We start from the raw sequence: 20,374 nt of genomic DNA, 5'->3' as shown, positions 1-20,374 counted from the left end.
CAAAAGATGCTGTAAACCTTTGAAACGAATGAATTGATATGCGTTCACGAATAAGGTAATTGCCAATATTTTTCCATCCCATGGTGCATTCTATTTTCAAGTGGGTGAGCCATGTATTTACACCGAATGACGAGAAATGAGGACATTACATGCCATGCCATCTTGACTGCTTTCAGGAACAGCAGTTCATTAGGCAGTGTCCCACACCGGCAGCGCAGTGCTGACGTCTGTGCATTGTAGCCTAGGATTATGTGTGCAATCAAAGTGGATTTAGCCCGTGCAGGTTGATGCATGCAGTCTTGGTGGTGCTGTGCGCTTGCACCGGAGATTTCCACGGGCTCTGAATGACCAGACTATAGTATACCTTTCGCCCGGCTCATCAGCATCATTGAGACGCCCTCGTTGTCCATCATGGACGAAGTGCCCAGTTTGGTGAAAATCGGCGTCTCTTTGAAAATCCAACCCGGTGACGGGCCGGTGTATTTCAAAGTCGATGGTCAGCGATTCGGGCAAAACCGGACCATCAAGCTGTTAACGGGAGCGAAGTACAAGATTGATATTATGCTAAAGCCTGGGATTGTATCAGCAAAGTGAGTATAAAGGCTATACTGGCGAGACTTTTTCATCATCTCTGGGTGAGGGGGTGTAATTAGGTAAACTCGCTGTTTTTTTTTCCATCTCCAGGCTATTATTGCCTTTATGATCTGGTGCGCTTGACAACAGCTGTTCTGTATCCTGCCCAGCTTCAGGTGTAAAGATCCTTGGGACCATCCCGTGGGCGTTTCGCGGCTGAGCTTCTGAAAGGAGGCGATGCCAGTTGTCATTTGGCCCCCTCTTGTCAGTTAGTCAGTGTCTCTTAAAATCTGCCCAGCTGGTGCTTTTCTGCACGCGGATGCCCGCATCTAAATAAATGACCATTTCGGAATTTCACGCTGCAATAAATTTTCGTTTAATTCCCGCGCACCCAAATCTAAAGGCCGGCCAATTTCAAATAACGGCGGAAGGTGCATATGAGACGGCAGGGCAGGTTATGGCTGATACAAGACCCAGCCCCATTGTCATCAAAGATCCGCTGCCCCTCCCCACGCCAGCAGCACGTAGCAAAAACGGAATGGTTATACTGCAATTCCATATTTGTTATTCCTATTGAATGTGTAAGTTATCTCTTCACGTCCATGAGATTTCTTGCATTATTTATAAAATAGTGCAAACGGCACAATCAGCATTGATAGACGGCCTACGGCATTCACTGTCATTCGGAGCATTGTCTGTGACAAATCATAATGCACCCAAGATGTTGAGATAACTGAAGGAGGATCCTGTGTGATTGCAGGTCGATGATGATTGGGGCTGTACTTATCCCCCTAGAAGAGAAATCGAGGAACCCACAAGTGGTGAATTATACTGGGATCTATGACACTGAAGGAGTGGCTCACACGAAAAGTGGGGAACGCCAGCCTCTACAAGTCAACATTCAGGTTAAAAATAAATAAATAAATAAATAAAATGTCATTCCAAGTCAGTAGCTTATAATGCCATTCCTACACTGTGTAGCAGGGCTCTAAACTTGCAGAGATTAGCAGTTCAACAGTAAGTGATTTTAATTGTTAGCTACTAAATCTGACTTGAACCAGAGCAAGAAATAAAATAGGAGGATCAAATGCTGAAGGAGGGAAAGACATCAATGATAAATGAGTTTCACTTTCAGATCGATGTTTAATTCTCAAATTCGGTGGGGGGGGAATATCCTCATGATTTGGAAAAGTAACTTGATAATTAATCTATTTTATAGGATGCTAATGTTGTTCATAGATACTTTTACCACATTGTGCACTATTAAAAAAAATCCCACTATGTAAAGTCATCTAATTCGAGAATTGCAATAGTAGAGATTTAAAAGATAAAATCTGACAACAAATCTAAAAGTGTGTGAGCCCTATGATCTAAAGAAATTGCTTTTTCATTCTTGTTGTTTCCATGACATAATCTGAAAGCCAGAAATGAACTGATCTTCATATACGGAAAAAAGAAATGTGAGTAGGAGTAAACCACAAGGTCCTTTGTGCCTTCTGTGTTTTCAATAAAATCATGGCTGATCTGACCTTTGGACACAACACAGACTGATCCTTCTTGCCCTGAATTTCACTGTACAGGCATTCCTGTGATTTATGAAAGGACTATGTTCTTGGGAAAATATAATCTAGCTCACTCAAATTGGAAAAGTTGGAGAAATGCATTTTGAGTATTTTTGCATACTATTTTTGATGGAAGGTGGCACATTACTCATTATATCAGCCAGCAAATATGTCAAGGTTACCTACCATTAAGAATCTGGCATGAAACAAAGATTTGTAAAGAGAGCATACATAACTTGGATTCCAAAAAATCTTTCTCATCCTTGAATATGCTTAGCACAGTGTCCTAAGGCAGAAAATAGCAAATATTTGCAATGCTGTGAGTTTGCATAATGTCTGCCTTGTGCCTGATGTCTCATTCTCACATTGCCTATTGGTAACAGATTCCCTCAATGGTGGAAACATTCTCACCCACATCCTGTCAAGTCCTTCAAAATGTAATATATTTCAATAAGGTTCTCCATTGTTCTTCTCAATTACATAAATTAGAGGGACTTTCATTAATTTTCAACTCCCATCCCAGGAATCAAATTAGTGGATGCCTATCTGGTATGGGAAACAATGATAACTTATCTCATAATTGACAAAGGAATATGATCAGAGAATGGAAGATCAAGTGGCATGTAACAGAACAGTTTATTAGCTGGATTCGAGGCAAAAAGCAGAGACTAGGAGAATGTAGACAGCGGTTTTCTGCAAAGTTCAAGTTCCAGTTTAATTGTCATTCAACCAAACACAAGCATACAGCCACACAAAACAGCCTTCTTCCAGAGTCAAGGTACAAAACACAGTACCAACAATCACAAGCATGAGGAAATCTGTAGATGCTGGAAATTCAAGCAACACACACAAAATGCTGGTGAAACACAGCAGGCCAGGCAGCATCTATAGGAAGAAGTACAGTTGACATTTTGGGCCGAGACCCTTCGTCAGGACTAACTGAAGGAAGAGGTAGTAAGGGATTTGAAAGTGGGAGCGGGCAGGGGGAGATCTGAAATGATAGGAGAAGACTGGAGGGGGAGGGATGAAGCCAAAAGCTGGACAGGTGATTGGCAAAGGGATACAAGGCTGAAGGGGAGGCCTATGGAGAAAGAAAGGGGGAGGAGAGCACCAGAGGAAGATGGAGAGCAGGCAAGGAGTTATTGTGAGAGGGACAGAGAGAGAAAAAGGGGAAAGAAAGAAAGGATGGGGTAAGAAGGAGAGGGGCATTAATGGAAATTAGAGAAGTCAATGTTCATACCATCAGGTACACAGCACATAAAATTATGATAACAGAAAATATATAGTTACAAAAAATATATATAAAAAAACCAGATAGCCCAAGTGCCCGAGTGTCATAGCCTGTAGATTGATGATGCATGGATGTTCTCCTGGAGTCATATTTCTGCAAGAACAAGTCCGAAACAGTTCCACCTTTCGTGTGAGTTCAGCTGCAGATGAATGCAATCCAACTTGTCTTCCACCAAGCAAACACAGTTGAGCAGAACCGACAGAAAAGGCCAGCACCCAACCCGGCAAACAGCCAGCTCCAGCATCTCCTTCCCCAGTGTCTGCAACAGGCCAGCCCCAAGGCACAGTGCAACAACCGAGGCTATGCATCTCTACTTTTCTGAGTTTAGATTAAGGATTTAATGACTTGCCCTTTAGTATCAAGAACATCTTTTCTAAATTTGAAGATGACAACAAATTATGTGTGTGCGGGGCCAGAGCATTGCAGTTGGAGAATAAATGAAATCAAAGTCAAAAGTCAAAGTAAGATAAAGTGAAATTTATTACCAGTGTACATACATGACAGCCCATTCAAACCCTGGGTTTATTTTTCTGTGGGCACACTTAGCAAATCTATAGAACAGTAACTGTAAACAAGATCAATAGGCAACAAACTATGCAAAAGCAGATATAATTAAATAGCAATAAATAACATGTATGAAATAACAAGGTAGAAGAGATAACAAGATAAAAGTGTAGTTATACCCTTTTGTTCAAGAGCTTGATGGTTGAGGGGTAGTAACTGTTCTTGAACCTGGTGCTGCGAGTCCTGAAGAACTTTTACTTTCTACCTGATGGCTGCAGTGAGAAAAGAGCATGGCCTGGATGGTGAGATCTTTGATCATGGACGCTGCTTTCCTACAGCAACGTTTCATGTAGACGTGCTCAGTGGTTGGGGGGAGGGGGGTTTAACCCATGATGTACTGGGCTGAATCCACTACCTTTTGTAGGATTTTCCACTCAAAGGCATTGGTGTTCCCCTACCAGGCCGTAATGCAGCCAGTCAGCACACTTTCCACCACACATCTATAGAAGTTTGCTAAGGGTTTTGGTAACATGCCAAACTTCTGCAGATTCCTGAGGAAGTAGAGGCACTGTCATGCTTTCTTCGCAATGCTATTTATATGATGGGTCCAGGACAGGTCTTCTGAGATAGGGATACCCAAGAATTTAAAGTTACCGACCCTCTACACCTACGCTCCTCCAATTATTATTGGCTCAAAAGACCTCTGGCTTCCCTCTCCTGAGGTCTACAATCAGTTCCTTGGTCTTGTTGACATTGAGTGAGAGGTTGTTGTTATTACACCACTCAGCCAGATTTTCAGTCTCCCTCCTGTATGCTGATTCATCACCCCCTTTGATACAACCCACAACTGTGGTGTCATCAGCAAACTCGTACATGGTGTTGGAGCTGTACGTAGACACACAATCATAGGTCTTAGGGGAAGTCTGGAGAAAATTCTGAGAAGGCTTTTAAAATGTTACAAAATTAACAAACAAATGGCAGCTGAGGTTCAACATTGATAATGTGAGCTGATATATTTTGATAGGAAGAACAGAAAGGATGGAGGATAATTACCCCCTTATTTAGGCAGGGTAGAGGAACAATGGGATTTTGTTTGCAAATATACCACTCACTAAAAATTGTACAGCTGGTTAGTAAGGCCATAAGCCAAAGCACCAATAGTTACTGTATGAGGAATTGAATAACAAAGTAGGGAACCAAAGAAGTATCAGACCTTGGTGAATTAACATCTGCAGTACTGCAAACTTTTGTGGTTCCCATTTCTAAAAAAAGAATATAGATGTACTGGAGTGGCCACAGTGAAGGTTTACAAGGATGATGCAAGAAGTACACAGCTATGCACTACTAGGAAGAAATGAACAAATCATGCCCCATTGCTCTTTGGACTGAGGTGCAGACTAACAGAGGTCTTTAAAATGAAAAAAAATTGTTAGAATGGATACAGAGCCAATTTTCAACTTTTGGGGAAAACAGTCGGTAGATGCAATCAATATAAGATAGACAGCAAGATATGCAAAGGAAGAAAGTTGCCTTGCTGAAGAATAGTGAGAATGGGCAATTTGCTCTGACAGAATGATAGTTGAAGTGAACTGTATTGATATATTGGAAGCAACACTGGACAAGCAAATGGGTGAGAAAGGACTTCTTAGGGAAGGATGGGAGAGACCTGAAATGAGCATAAATGCCAGTGCAGACTGGTTGAGCTAAGGGTTTATGTCTGTGCTATACATCCTATGCAATACCATGTACAGTATATCTCTGTTACAAACCCTTTAAATCAAGTAAATTCAATCAAAGCTATACATTATAGGCCAGATGGGCTTCTACATTGGAATGAGATTTCCTTATTCTTGGGGGTAAAAAGCAGAAAATTCTGAAAGCACTCTGGCAAATTAACCAGCAGAACCTGAGGAGAGAGACACAGAATTCATATTGCAGTTCAAAGACCTTTCATCAGAACTAGAAAAAGTTAGAAGACAAAGTAGTCTTAAATTGTATAGATCAAATTCCAGTCCAATTGTTTTACAATGGTCACATGTACCAAGCTAGAGTGAGAAACTTTGTTTTTTGTTGCCACCCATACGGATTATTTCCTTATTACAGTGCCTTGAGGTAATATAAGGGAAAACAATAACAAAGTGCATTGCAGGTAGATAATAAGGTGCAAGATCATAATGAGGTAAATTGCGAAATCTTATTGCACTAAGGGGCATTTCAATAGTCTTATAACAATGAGATAGAAGTTGTTCTTAAGCCTAGTGATAGTTATTTTCCAGCATTTGTATCCTTTGCCTCATGGGATAGAGTGGGGTCTTCGATTATGTTGGCTGCATTTTATACACTGCACAATTTTTTTAGTCCTTGTTGGAGATAAATAGCAAAGGATAAGCTTTCAATGTATATCATTGTATAATTTCCATTTGAATCGAAAAGGCAATTGAACAAAGATTTCAAAATATTATCATCTACTAGAGCAGCAATACCTCACAGGCAATATGCGACACAGCTAGTAGAGCTGTGTCCTCACAGTGATAGAGACTTCGGTTGAATACTGATATCAAGTGTTTCCTGTATGGAGTTTGCATGTTCTCCCTTTGACTGCATGTTTCCCCCAGGTTTCTTTGGTTCCTCCTGTCCTAAGGACTGATGGGTAGGTTAATTGGCACTGTAAAACTGCCCCTAATGCCTGTAGAATCCAGGGTAGAATGTTTTGGTTTCAGCTAGAGATAAGATGCCAAGTTGTTCAATTTAGGAATGTTGTGTCATCCAATCAGCATGGTGGGGATTAGATGAGATTAGATTCAACTTTATTGTCATTGTGCCAAGTACAGATACAAAGTCAATGAAATGCAGTTAGTATCTAACCAGAAATGTAAAGAATATTGTTATTTACAAAATAACTGCGAATAAAAAGTAAGTGCTACAGCACACAAATATAAAAGTACTGAGACAGCACAATATGGATGCAATACTGCTGAGCGCTGTGATGTGAGGTTCAGCAGGTGGTGCGGCACTGCAGCAGCGGCCTTTCGGATCTGGTGTTACTTTAATTTAATTTTTTAGTTTAATTTTAAGGCACAATTTTTGATTAGGGCACATGGATAACAGAGCAACTATCTACCATCGCCAGATACTGCTACAATGTAGAGATCGCCCAAAAACAAACCTTTATGAAGATCTGCTGGTTAAATTACGTGACCTCTGCTTGCTGAGGGGGTTGGGCCTACAGTCCTCGGAGTTGCCTGATGCTAGTGGCCGGAGGTGGAGACGTCGTAAACAGTGTGCGAGGAAGCGGAAGCGAGGCAAGTGGGCAGGAGTCCGTGCCAGGAAAAAAGCAAACCCTAACCGGCCAGCTCTCCCGTCCACTCTGCTCTGCAATGTCTGCTCCCTGGACAGTAAATTGGACTACATCCGACTCCAACAAAATACTCGGCGGGAGTACAGAGTCTGCTGTGCGTACGTTTTCACAGAAACATGGCTCTCTGATGAAATCCCGGATGCCGCCATTCAGCTGGATGGGCTCGTCTTGTTTCGAGCAGACAGAGATGCAGCTCTCTCCGGTAAGACTCGTGGTGGTGGCTTGTGTGTTTACATCAATATAGAATGGTGCAAGAACTCCGTGCTGGTTTCAAGATACTGTTCATTGCTAATGGAGTTTGTGACTGTTAGATGCTGACCATTTTATTTACCACAGGAATTCACCACTGTCCTTATAGCCGGTGTGTACATTCCCCCAGCGCTAATACTAAGGAGGTACTCTGTGAACTGTATGGGGCTGTTAGTGAACTGAAGAACACACACCCTGGTGGACTGTTTATTGTCGCCGGTGATTTTAACCACACGAATCTTAAGTCAGTGCTCCCCAAATTCCATCAGTATGTGGACTTTGCAACGAGAGGAGCGAACGCGTTGGACCTTGTTTACACAAACATTCCCGACGGAGCCCCACCCCCACCTCGGCTACTCAGACCACATCTCTGTTATGCTTATCCCAGTATATAGACCGCTCATCAGGCGCTCCAGACCAGCTCTGAAGCAGGTGAAAACCTGGTCAGCAGGAGCCATCTCTGCTCTTCAAGACTGCTTTGAGCACGCTGACTGGCATATGTTCAGGGAGGCTGCAACCGATGGCTTAGAGAAGTACACGGCATCAGTGACTAGCTGCATCGGCAAGTGCATCGATGATGTCACTGTGGCCAAGACCATGATTACATGTGCTAACCAAAAGCCATGGATGACCACGGAGGTGGGTGTGCTGCTGAGGGCCCGTGACTCCGCCTTCAGAGCAGGTGAGAAGGCAGCCCAACTGTCAAACTGTCCCGGGCCATCAGAGGGGCAAAGCATGCACACGCCCAGCGAATCCACAGCCACTTCCAGGACAGTGGCGACATGCGGCACATGTGGAAGGGCATTCAGGACATCACCAATTACAAGACAACACCACCTGCCTGTGCTGGTGATGCCTCCCTCCCAGATGCATTGAATAACTTCTATGCTCGGTCTGAGGTGGAAAATGATGTGGCGGCAAGGAAGACCACCCCTCCTCCAAACAAGCAGGTGCTGTGTCTTACCGCGCCCAATGTGAGGAGAACCCTGCGCAGGGTCAGCCCACGGAAGGCTGCTGGACCAGGCAATATTCCTGGCAGAGTGCTTAGAGGATGTGCAGACCAGCTAGCTGAGATTCTCACTGACATCTTCAACATCTCCCTGAGCAGCGCCGTCATTCCTACGTGCTTCAAGGCCGCCACCATCGTCCCTGTGCCAAAGAAGCCTTCAGTGTCCTGCCTCAATGACTCCCGTCCCGTCGCAGTCACATCCATCATCATGAAGTGTTTCGAGAGGCTCATCATGAGGCACATCAAGACCCTGCTGCCTCCCTCACTGAACCCCCTGCAGTTCGTGTACTGTCCCAACTGTTCAACAGATGATGCCATTGCCATCACTCTCCACCTAGACAAAAAAGACACGTATGTTTGAATGCTGTTCATAGACTTCAGTTCAGCATTCAACACAATCATTCCTCAGAAACTGATTGGAAAACTGAGCCTACTGGGCCTGAACACCTTCCTCTGCAACTCGATCCTAGACATCCTGACTGGAAGACCTCAGTCTGTCTGGATTGGAAGCAGCACCTCCAACACCATCACACTGAGCATGGGGGCCCCCCAGGGCTGTGTGCTCAGCCCACTGCTGTTCACTCTGCTGACCCACGACTGTGCTGCAACACACAGCTCAAACCACATCATCAAGTTCGCCGATGACATGACCGTGGTGGGTCTCATCAGCAAGAACGATGAGTCAGCATACAGAGAGGAGGTACAGCGGCTAACGGACTGGTGCAGAGCAACAACCTGTCTCTGAATGTGAACAAAACAAAAGAGATGGCTGTTGACTTCAGGAAGACATGGAACGTCTACTCTTCGCTGATCATCGGTGACTCCTCTGCAGAGGTCGTTAACAGCACCAAATTTCTTGGTGTTCACCTGGCAGAGAATCTCACCTGGTCCCTCAACACCAGCTCCATAGCAAAGAAAGCCCAGCAGCGTCTCTACTTCCTGCGAAGGCTGAGGAAAGTCCATCTCCCACCCCCCATCTTCACCACATTCTACAGCGGTTGTATTGACAGCATCCTGAGCAGCTGCATCACTACCTGGTTCGGAAATTGCATCATCTCGGATCGCAAGACCCTGCAGCGGATAGTGAGGTCAGCTGAGAAGATCATCGGGTCTCTCTTCCCGCCATTAGAGACATTTACACCACATGCTGCATCCGTAAAGCAACCAACATTATGAAGGACCCCACGCACCCCTCATACGAACTCTTCTCCCTCTTGCTATCTGGCAAAAGGCACCGAAGTATTCGAGCTTTCACAACCAGACTATGTAACAGTTTCTTCCCCCAAGTCAGAGGACTCACCCCTGAGACAGAGGTGAGCTTTCTTGATGCTCCGCAGGAAATAAAGGCGCTGTTGAGCCTTTTTGATCAGGATGGAGGAGTTCAGGGACCAGGTGAGATCCTCGGAAATGTGCACACCAAGGAATTTGAAACTTGATACACATTCCACTACAGCTCTGTTTACGTAGATGGGGACATGAGTGTGGCTCCTTACATACCTGAAGTCCACAATGATCTCCTTGGTCTTCTGGGTGTTAAGGGCCAGGTTGTTGTTAGCACACCATGCAGCCAGGTGCTGGACCTCGTCCCTGTAGGCCATTTCGTCATCCCCTATGATCAGACCAACCACCGTGGTGTCATCTGCAAACTTGATTATGGAGTTAGAACCATGTACAGGAACGCAGTCATAGGTGAAAAAGGAATACAGAAGAAGGCTCAGCACACAGCCTTTGGGCACGCCAGTGTTCAGGGTGAGAGTGGAGGAGGAGAGGTTGTCTAACTTAACTGATTGGGGTCTGTTAGTCAGATAGTCAGAAAGTCCAAGGTCCAATTGCAGAGGGAAGAGCTGATACCAAGCCGGCGAAGTTTCGCGATCAGCTTGGAGGGGATCACAGTATTGAATGCTGAACTAAAGTCAATGAACAGCATTCTGACGTAAGAGTTGGGGCTGTCCAGGTGGGTCAGGGCAGAGTGAAGTGCTGTGAAGATGGTATCCTCTGTTATCCTGTTGGTGCGATAGGCAAATTGATGAAGGTCCAGGGTAGTGGGCAGACAGGATTTCAGATGTGATAGAACCTGCCTCTCAAAGCACTTTGCAATGATGGGGGTGAGTGCAACTCGGCGGAAGTCAGTGGAACGCTTCGGCACTGGCACGGTGGTGGAGATCTTGAAGCTTGTGGGGACAACTGCCTGGGCCAGGGACAGATTAAAAATGTCCATGAAGATGCCAGGCAACTACCCTGCACAGACTCTGAGCACACGATCAGGTATTCTATCCGAACCAGCTGCCTTCTGTACATTCGCCCTGCTCAGGGTGGCGCAAACATCGGAGGTGGAAAGTGAGAGAAGCAGTTCACCAGGAGGAAGATCTGCTTTGAGGGTGACCTCCTTGTTCTCTCGGTCAAAGCGAGCGTAGCAGTAATTGAGCTCATCAGGGAAGGAAGCAGAGCTGGAAGAGGGCACAGTACTAGGTGGCTTGAAGTCTGTAATCGGCGGGAGGAGAGAGAGCAGCGCGCTGCGCGTGCGCAGCCCTCCGATGAAAAATAATATCGTATCCGTTAAATAGGGGCCGTGGACAATTCTGATTTGATGGAGATGGACGTGAAAGCACAGAGGAACATCTGGAAAAATTTCTGAAACGCTTGTTCGCTGCTGTCGTTACTGCGCGGTCGGGAATCTTTTGGAGGGAAGGCCTCAAAGTCCCTGGCTTTGCCTGCTGGTGGCGACCGAGATGGAGGTCGAATCACTCGGATAGAGATGGCGCTCAGTACTCGGTGTCGGAGAGCTGAGCAGAGCTTGAAGTTTTCGGATGACTCAGTGTCTGACCGTGGTCGGGTATGGCAGGGAGAGTTTTTCTTCCTTCTCCCGTCTGCGTGAGATGTGGGACATTTGAGAGACTTTGAACTTTTACTGTGCTCATGGACTTCTTCATCAAGTTATGGTATTGTTGCACTGTTGTAACTACATGTTATAATTATGTGGTTTTGTTAGTTTTTTTCAGTTTTGGTCTGTCCTGTGTTTTTGTGATATCACACCGGAGGAAATATTGTATCATTTCTTAATGCGTGCTTTACTAAATGACAATAAAAGAGGACTGCATGTCTTCATAATCTAATGACCTGTATGCCATGCCACATGCACCGGGGATCTGAGGAGTTGAAATGCTCGTCGATTCTCTGTTTGTATATGTGTTTAGCCTGAGAGATTCCCCTCCTCAGGTTGAGTTACCGCTGAGTCACAAGGCCGTTAGCAGAGCTAGCTAACAAGCCGAGATTGAGCCTGGAGAGAGGGTTACAGGCTGTTCCAACAAAGAAAACGTGATCAACTGAGAAAAGGAGAGGAATGTGACCAAGGGAGATGCTCACAAAAATACATCTGGTCCTACATGAGCCCTTTGTAGCAGCTCCAATATTTATAGCTGTCCAGTAACGTGGCATGTGGGTAACATTCTTGATGTCATGTTAGCATTAGCAGCAGCTATCTACTTATCATCTGAAAGCATCACAACCTTTTTTTCATACACTTGTTCTCTTACTTTGTGTTCAAAGCACAATGCCTTTTGTTCCACCTTCATTATACAAGCCACAAATAGAATGGATTCTTGACATCTGTTTCTGTGACAGAACTGTTATTGTTCCTGTCATTAATTCTGTTCTATTACGTCTTTTACTGGTCTTTGCTTTAATGTTAAAATAAATAGCAATTACGGCGTGGAACACTGAATACATTTCCACAGGATGAGAAAATTCTAAATCAGAAGTAATGTTATGTATGGTGAATGCCTCAAAATAAATCGAGGTGAAATAGATGAGATCCTTGCTGGTCTGTGCGGACTGGAGGCTTATATATTGAAAACAGCAGCTGGATGCAATATTAAAGCATTGATATTGGAAACAGTCAATAAATCAGTGTTAATATATCGTATGTTCTTTAATATGCAACAACTACAGAGGCAGGATTTCCATCTCTGTGGTTAATTGGTTTGTTTGAAATAGCCAATTCCATGTTTTATGAAATTGCATTACCATTTCAGAATATGAGACGTTTGTTAGTTGTTTGTTAAGCTGCCAAAAAGCATGGATATCGAGTTTAAGGGGCTGCTCCAACATTAGCAAACAAGTTTTGGACAATATGCTAGTCAAACAATACTGAGGCCCTAGGGAGGAGAAGGAGATGCAAAAGCCTCATTTGAAGAAAAAAGGAAATAAAAACAGAAAATGTTGGAAACATTCAGTAGGTCAAGCTGAATCTGTGGAAAGAGAAACATAGCTAATGTTTCAGGTTGAAGTCTCCCAGCATTTCCTGCTTTTATTTTAGATTTCCAGCATCTGCAGTCTTTTACTTTATTTTTGAAGAAAGCAAGGATCTACTTTGTGTAGGTAGAGCTATAGGCAACCCCCCAGAGCCCTCTCCAGGAGGATCTGGGATATACATAGAAACATACATAGAAAATAGGTGCAGGAGTAGGCCATTCGGCCCTTCGAGCCTGCACCGCCATTTATTATGATCATGGCTGATCATCCAACTCAGAACCCCGCCCCAGCCTTCGCTCCATACCCCCTGACCGCCGTAGCCACAAGGGCCATATCTAACTCCCTCTTAAATATAGCCAATGAACTGGCCTCAACTGTTTCCTGTGGCAGAGAATTCCACAGATTCACCACTCTCTGTGTGAAGAAGTTTTTCCTAATGTCGGTCCTAAAAGGCTTCCCCTCTATCCTCAAACTGTGGCCCCTCGTTCTGGACTTCCCCAACATTGGGAACAATCTTCCTGCATCTAGCCTGTCCAATCCCTTTAGGATCTTATACGTTTCAATCAGATCCCCCCTCAATCTTCTAAATTCCAATGAGTACAAGCCCAGTTCATCCAGTCTTTCTTCATATGAAAGTCCTGCCATCCCAGGAATCAATCTGGTGAACCTTCTTTGTACTCCCTCTATGGCAAGGATGTCTTTCCTCAGATTAGGGGACCAAAACTGCACACAATACTCCAGGTGTGGTCTCACCAAGGCCTTGTACAACTGCAGTAGTACCTCCCTGCTCCTGTACTCGAATCCTCTAGCTATAAATGCCAGCATACCATTCGCCTTTTTCACCGCCTGCTGTACCTGCATGCCCACTTTCAATGACTGGTGTATAATGACACCCAGGTCTCGTTGCACCTCCCCTTTTCCTAATCGGCCACAATTCAGATAATAATCTGTTTTCCTATTTTTGCCACCAAAGTGGATAACTTCACATTTATCCACATTAAATTGCATCTGCCATGAATTTGCCCACTCACCCAACCTATCCAAGTCACCCTGCATCCTCTTAGCATCCTCCTCACAGCTAACACCGCCACCCAGCTTCGTGTCATCCGCAAACTTGGAGATTCTGCATTTAATTCCCTCATCCAAGTCATTAATATATATTGTAAACAACTGAGGTCCCAGCACTGAGCCTTGCGGTACCCCACTAGTCACTGCCTGCCATTCTGAAAAGGTCCCGTTTATTCCCACTCTTTGCTTCCTGTCTGTTAACCAACTCTCCACCCACACCAATACCTTACCCGCAATACCGTGTGCTTTAAGTTTGCACACTAATCTCCTGTGTGGGACCTTGTCAAAAGCCTTCTGAAAATCCAAATATACCACATCCACTGGTTCTCCCCTATCCACTCTACTAGTTACATCCTCAAAAAATTCTATGAGATTCGTCAGACATGATTTTCCTTTCACAAATCCATGCTGACTTTGTCTGATCATTTCACCGCTTTCCAAATGTGCTGTTATCACATCCTTGATAACTGACTCCAGCAGTTTCCCCACCATCGACGTTAGGCTAATTCCCCGGTTTCTCTCTCCCTCCTTTTTTAAAAAGTGGAGTTACATTAGCCACCCTCCAATCGCCAGGAACTAGTCCAGAATCTAACGAGTTTTGAAAAGTTATCACTAATGCATCCACTATTTCTTGGGCTACTTCCTTAAGCACCCTGGGATGCAGACCATCTGGTCCTGGGGATTTATCTGCCTTCAATCCCTTCAATTTACCTAACATCACTTCCCTACTAACATGTATTTCGCTCAGTTCCTCCATCTCACTGGACCCTCTGTCCCCTACTATTTCTGGAAGATTATTTATGTCCTCCTTAGTGAAGACAGAACCAAAGTAATTATTCAATTGGTCTGCCATGTCCTTGCTCCCCATAATCAATTCACCTGTTTCTGTCTGCAGGGGACCTACATTTGTCTTTACCAGTCTTTTCCTTTTCACATATCTATAAAAGCTTTTATGTTTTTATGTTTCCTGCCAGTTTTCTCTCATAATCTTTTTTCCCCTTCCTAATTAAGCCCTTTGTCCTCCTCTGCTGAACTCTGAATTTCTCCCAGTCCTCAGGTGATCCACTTTCTCTGGCTAATTTGTATGCTTCTTCTTTGGAATTGATACTATCCCTAATTTCTCTTGTCAGCCACGGGTGCACTATCTTCCTTGATTTATTCTTTTGCCAAACTGGGATGAACAATTGTTGTAGTTCATCCATGCAACCTTTAAATGCTTGCTATTGCATATCCACCGTCAATCCTTTAAGTGTCATGTGCCATATGATAGCAAGAGAACTCTGCATGCAAAGTCATGGATCAGTGTAATCTAAACGTCACCACAGGACCATATATGAAAATGTGAATGAAAGTTTGTCATTAAACCAGTTTTGGACTTTATTTCCTTCACATAGTCAGAATTAGAATCAGTTTATTATGACTGGCATGTGACATGAAATTTGTTAACTTAGCAGTAGCAGTTCAATGCAATACATAATCTAGCAGAGAAAAAATAAATAAATAAAATAAAAAATAAACGAGTAAATCAATTACGTATATTGAATAGATTTTTTAAAATGTGCAAAAACAGAAATACAGTACTGTATATTTTTAAAAAAGTGAGGTAGTGTCCATAGATTCAATGTCCATTTAGGAATCGGATAGTAGAGGGGAAGAAGCTGTTCCTGAATTGCTGAGTGTGTGCCTTCAGGCTTCTGTACCTCCTACCTGATGGTAACCATGAGAAAAGGGCATGGCCTGGATGCTGGGGGTCCTTAATAATGGATGCTGCCTTTCTAAGTCACTGCTCCCTGAAGATGCCTTGGGTACTTTGTAGGCTAGTACCCAAGATGGAGCTGACTAGATTTACAACCTTCTGCAGCTTCTTTCGGTCATGTGCAGTAGCCCCTCCGTACCAGTGATGCAGCCTGTCAGAAAGCTCTCCACGGTGTAACTATAGAAGTTTTTGAGTGCATTTGTTGGCATACCGAATCTCTTCAAACTCCTAAAAAAGTATAGCCACTGTCTTGCCTTCTTTATAACTACATCAATGTTTGGGACCAGGTTAAATCCTCAGAGACCTTGACACGCAGAAACTTGAAACTGCTCACTCTCTCCACTTCTGATCCCTGTATGAGGATTGGTATGTGTTCCTTCATCTCACCCTTCCTGAAGTCCAGCTCTTCTGCCTTACTGACGTTGAGTGCCAGGATGATGCTGTGGCACCACTTCACTACTAGCATATCTCACTCCTGTACGCCCTCTCATCACCACCTGAGATTCTACCAACAATGGTTGTATTGTCAGCAAATTTATAGATGGTATTTGAGCTATGCCTAACCACGCAGACATGTGTATATAGAGTAGAGCAGTGGGCTAAACACACACCGCTGAGGTGCGCCACTGTTGATCATCAGCGAGGAGGATATGTTATCACCAATCCGCACAGGTTGTGGTCTTCCGGTTAGGAAGTCGAGGATCCAATTGCAGAGGGAGGTAGAGAGGCCCAGGTTCTGCAGCTTCTCAATCAGGATTGTGGGAATGATGGTATTAAGTGCTGAGCTATAGTCGATGAACAGCATAGTCAATAAAATCATGGTTGATTAACAACATATATTCTTTGGTTTCCTCATATTTCCTATTATATAGAACATAGAACATGGAACAATACAGTACAGGAACAGGACCTTTGACCCACAATGCTGTGCTGAACCAAATAAATTAATAATCAAATTGCCAACTCAAGTAATCCAGACAAAAGAATTAAAGACACAAAAAGTGAACTCTATTGAGGGTGAACAGTGGGAATTTACATTTGGTGATGATGAGACAGAGTTATCCGAAAAAAGTACTTTTTGTGTAGGGGATGTAAATCTGTGCATGTTAGTAGATTCAGGACCTGAAATAATATACTGGGTGAAAATATGTGGGAAAAACTTCAGTCAGAGAAGATAAAGTGCCAGTCATTTATTCTCAAGCAGAAGAGAAAGTTGTACGCATAGCCAACTAGCACATCACTGGGGTTGAAAGGGGTGTTTGAATGTGAAATAAGTATTGGAAACAGAACAGACCAGGCAGAGTTCATTGTGATAAAAAAAAATGGTGAACCAGTCCTAGGTAGAGAAACTGCTACAAAAGTGGGTGTGATAAAGATTGGAGAAAAGGTGTCAGTAGTGACCGACGTTAAAGAGTCACTCAAGCTGCAGAACCCCAAAGTGTTTGAAGGGGTAGGAAAGCTGAACACTAGGCAGATCAGTCTATACATTGGTCCAAAGATTAAGCCTGTGGCCCAGTCACTGAGACACATACCTTACAACTTTGGGCTTTTGAGAAAAAAATTGAACAGCCAATGAAAATGGACATTATTGAGAAAGTTGAAGGCTTAACTACTTGGGTTAACCCGGTAATAATTTTACTAATACCCAATAAGAACATCAGAATGTACCTAGATATGAGAAGGGCAAATGAAGCAATTGGAGGGAGAGACATTCCATTCCAACTGTAGATAAGATACTACAGGGTATGAATGGAGCTGCAGTGTTTAGCAAACTAGAATTGAAATGGGGCTAACACCAGCTATTACTAACACCTGAATCTAGAACCCACATCCCTCCATTTTCCTCACGTGCATGTGTCTATCTAAAGGCTCTTAAAAGTTCCAAATGTATCTGCCTCTACCACCGCCACAGGCAGCATATTCCAGACACCCACCACTCTCTGTGTAAAAGTCTTGCTTTTTACATTTCCTTTAAAACTACCCCTTCTCCCTTTTCATGCATGCCCTGGGGGAATGCATTTCAACCTTGGGGAAAGGATACTTTCTGTCTGCTCTATTTATGCCTCTCATAATCTTATAAACCTCTATCAGATCTCCCTCCCAAGCCTTCAGCACTCCACAGAAAACAATCCAAGTTTGTCCAACCCTTATTATAGTGCATGCCCTCTAATCCAGTCAGCATCCTGGTAAACCTCTTCTGCATCCTCTCCAAAGCCTCAACATACTTTCTGTAATGAGATGAGTATGCAAACTCCAGATGCGGCCTTACTAAAGTTTTATAAAGCTGCAACATAACTTACTGACTTTTGAATTCAATGCCTTGACTAATAAAGGCAAGCACACCATATGCCTTCTTTACCACCATATCAACCTATGTAGCTTTCAGTGAGATCCCAATCTATCATCAATCATGTAATATTCTATTTTTATTCTTTTCCTTTCAAACTCATATTTATCCATCTTTATTGCATCTGCCTACTGTATTTGCCTGCTCACTCAACCTGATTCAGTTGCTTGAAGCCTCTCTGCTCACAACCCATAATCCCACCTAGTTCTGTGTTGTCAGCAAATTTGGAAATGCTACTTTGGGCTCCAAAAAGGGCCCTAAGGATCACCGGGGACCCAAGTCACCCCACCCACAAACTGTTCCAACTGCTACCATCTGGGAAACGGTACCACAGCATAAAAACCAGGACCAACAGGCTCCGGGACAGACAAAAATGCTAAAGAAACAGCAAGTTTGCCACCCAATGCACCACAAGGTGCAAAGAGGAACAACAACAACGTTAAGGTGGGCTCTTAACTTCACAATCTACCTCATCATGGCCTTGTACCTTATTGTCTGCCTGCACTGTACTTCCTCTGTAACATATTATTCTGCATTCTGTTATTACTTTGCCTCCTGCTTTCCCTCAATTGACTAATGTAATGAAATGATCCATAAGTATGTCATGTAAAACAAAGTTTTTCACTATGTCTTGGTACATATGACAATAATAAGCCAATTTGACAAGATTTAAGACAATACTAATATACCAATTTGCCTATATAATGATTTACTGAGCCAAAACCACCTGTTACTACTATACTGGTCTCCCTTATTACTATTTACACCATCACCTTTACAATTCTGCCTATTCTTCCTAAATGTCAAATATCCTTAAACATTCATTTCCAGGTTTTGTTCGACCAGCAGTCATGTTTATATTGTAAAAACTCATCATACTGTTTATTTTGACGTGTGCCTTATTGTAAAAGCTGAACCTTACATACTGCACTGATCACTACAGGACATTACCTCAGCCCTGTATGATGTAATGTGGCCAAGTGGTTATGGCGTTCAACTAGTGATCTGAAGGTCGCTAGTTCGAGCCTTAGCTGAGGCAGTGCGTTGTGTCCTTGAGCAAGGCACTTAACCACACATTGCTGTATGTCTGTGAGAGGAGTGGCGCGCCACACAATCTTTCGTTCCGCACCCTGTAAGGCATGAAAATGCCCGACGCTGGTCTCTTAGGCCTGAGTCGACGATCCCTCCTTCCTGTATGATGTGGTGACAGCAGAAGCCACAGGACCAATCAAACTTAAGCTCTGGACAGGGGATTCTGATGAGCTGCTGTTGGCAGCCTATGCCCCAGGGTTGATGGGTTTACGAAGAAGAAGAAGATGATATCTAAAAAAAGGATTTAATTTTCCTGGGCTTATTGATGCACACTGTTGGTATTATCTGCATGAGGTGCTAACACAAGAAGGCAACATCAATCATCAAAAATTTCCATCATCCAGGCCATGCTACCTTTTCATGGAAGGAGATACTGAACTCATAAGGTTGAAGAACAGGTGCTTCCCTCAACCATTCAATTTTTGAACCATAACCGTAATCATTACCTCAGTAGAATGAACTTTGGCCACTTCCCACTGCAATAAATTTTTTCTTTGGTTCTTTTGGGTTTTTTTCATATAATATTTCTATTGTGAATGTTGTGTATCTATTACTATGTACCTGTGATGCTGCTGCACTAAGTTTTTCATTGTAACTCTGCATACATGTACTTGATGTGACAATAAGCTTGAATTCGAGTAACTAAAGTAATTCTACTCACAGTCTAGTAACATTTCCTTTTTAGGTTTGGGGTTTTGATTTGGCTTCGAAATGTATTATCCCAATGAACCACAAGTGTTACTAAAACATTCTTTTCTCTCCTCTCTCTCCAGTTCAATGACATTGGCACCTTTGAGACTGTGTGGCAAGTGAAGTTCTACAATTATCACAAACGGGATCACTGCCAGTGGGGGAACAGCTTTGGCAGCATCGAGTATGAGTGTAAACCCAACGAGACTCGCAGCCTGATGTGGATCAACAAGGAAATGTTTACCTAAGATGCAGTATTAGGAAATATCACTTTAAACATTGGCCTAGACAAATTATCATTGTCTATCTAATAAATGAAAAACCCAAGCCTTAACGTAGACACATTTGGGTTGAATTTGCGCAATATGCTATTGGTATTGAAAACATTAGTACTCATGTGTAATTGATTTTCTTACCATTTATGAGGGAGTTTATCCAAGTATTTCAAATGGATGAGGAATTTGATACACATGTATTTGAATTAAACATTATCAGATTTATGCTAATATCACTCAACAGAATTTAAATTCCAATATCTTAATTCTGTTACTAACATTTACATTATGAGACAATAGTTAGGAGAGTAAATCATTGAAAAATGTCTTTGGGTAAGATAATGTACAA

The 20,374-nt window shown here is 43.2% G+C and overlaps 1 protein-coding gene across 1 annotated transcript; it reads left to right on the top strand.

Annotated features, from left to right (window-relative positions):
• Nucleotides 1-355: 355 nt before the first annotated feature.
• On the top strand, nt 356-20,105 carry LOC140202212 (CB1 cannabinoid receptor-interacting protein 1-like). Its single transcript, XM_072267077.1, has 3 exons — nt 356-590; nt 1,334-1,478; nt 19,834-20,105. Exons 1-3 carry the CDS (start codon nt 412-414, stop codon nt 19,996-19,998), a joined length of 489 nt encoding a protein of 162 aa, XP_072123178.1. The 5' UTR covers nt 356-411; the 3' UTR covers nt 19,999-20,105.
• The last annotated feature ends 269 nt before the right edge of the window (nt 20,106-20,374 follow it).

This window comes from Mobula birostris, chromosome 8 (assembly GCF_030028105.1).
Source record: "Mobula birostris isolate sMobBir1 chromosome 8, sMobBir1.hap1, whole genome shotgun sequence".
NCBI classification, from domain to species: domain Eukaryota; kingdom Metazoa; phylum Chordata; class Chondrichthyes; order Myliobatiformes; family Myliobatidae; genus Mobula; species Mobula birostris.
Note: the sequence above shows the minus strand (reverse complement) of the source record. Positions and strands in the feature narration are given on the sequence as shown.

Coding starts and splice junctions, on each gene's coding strand:
- LOC140202212 (XM_072267077.1), top strand. CDS start 412: ATGGACGAAGTGCCCAGTTTGGTGAAAATCGGCGTCTCTTTGAAAATC. Junction 591..1,333: donor CCTGGGATTGTATCAGCAAA/GTGAGTATAAAG, acceptor GTGTGATTGCAG/GTCGATGATGATTGGGGCTG. Junction 1,479..19,833: donor CTCTACAAGTCAACATTCAG/GTTAAAAATAAA, acceptor CTCTCTCTCCAG/TTCAATGACATTGGCACCTT.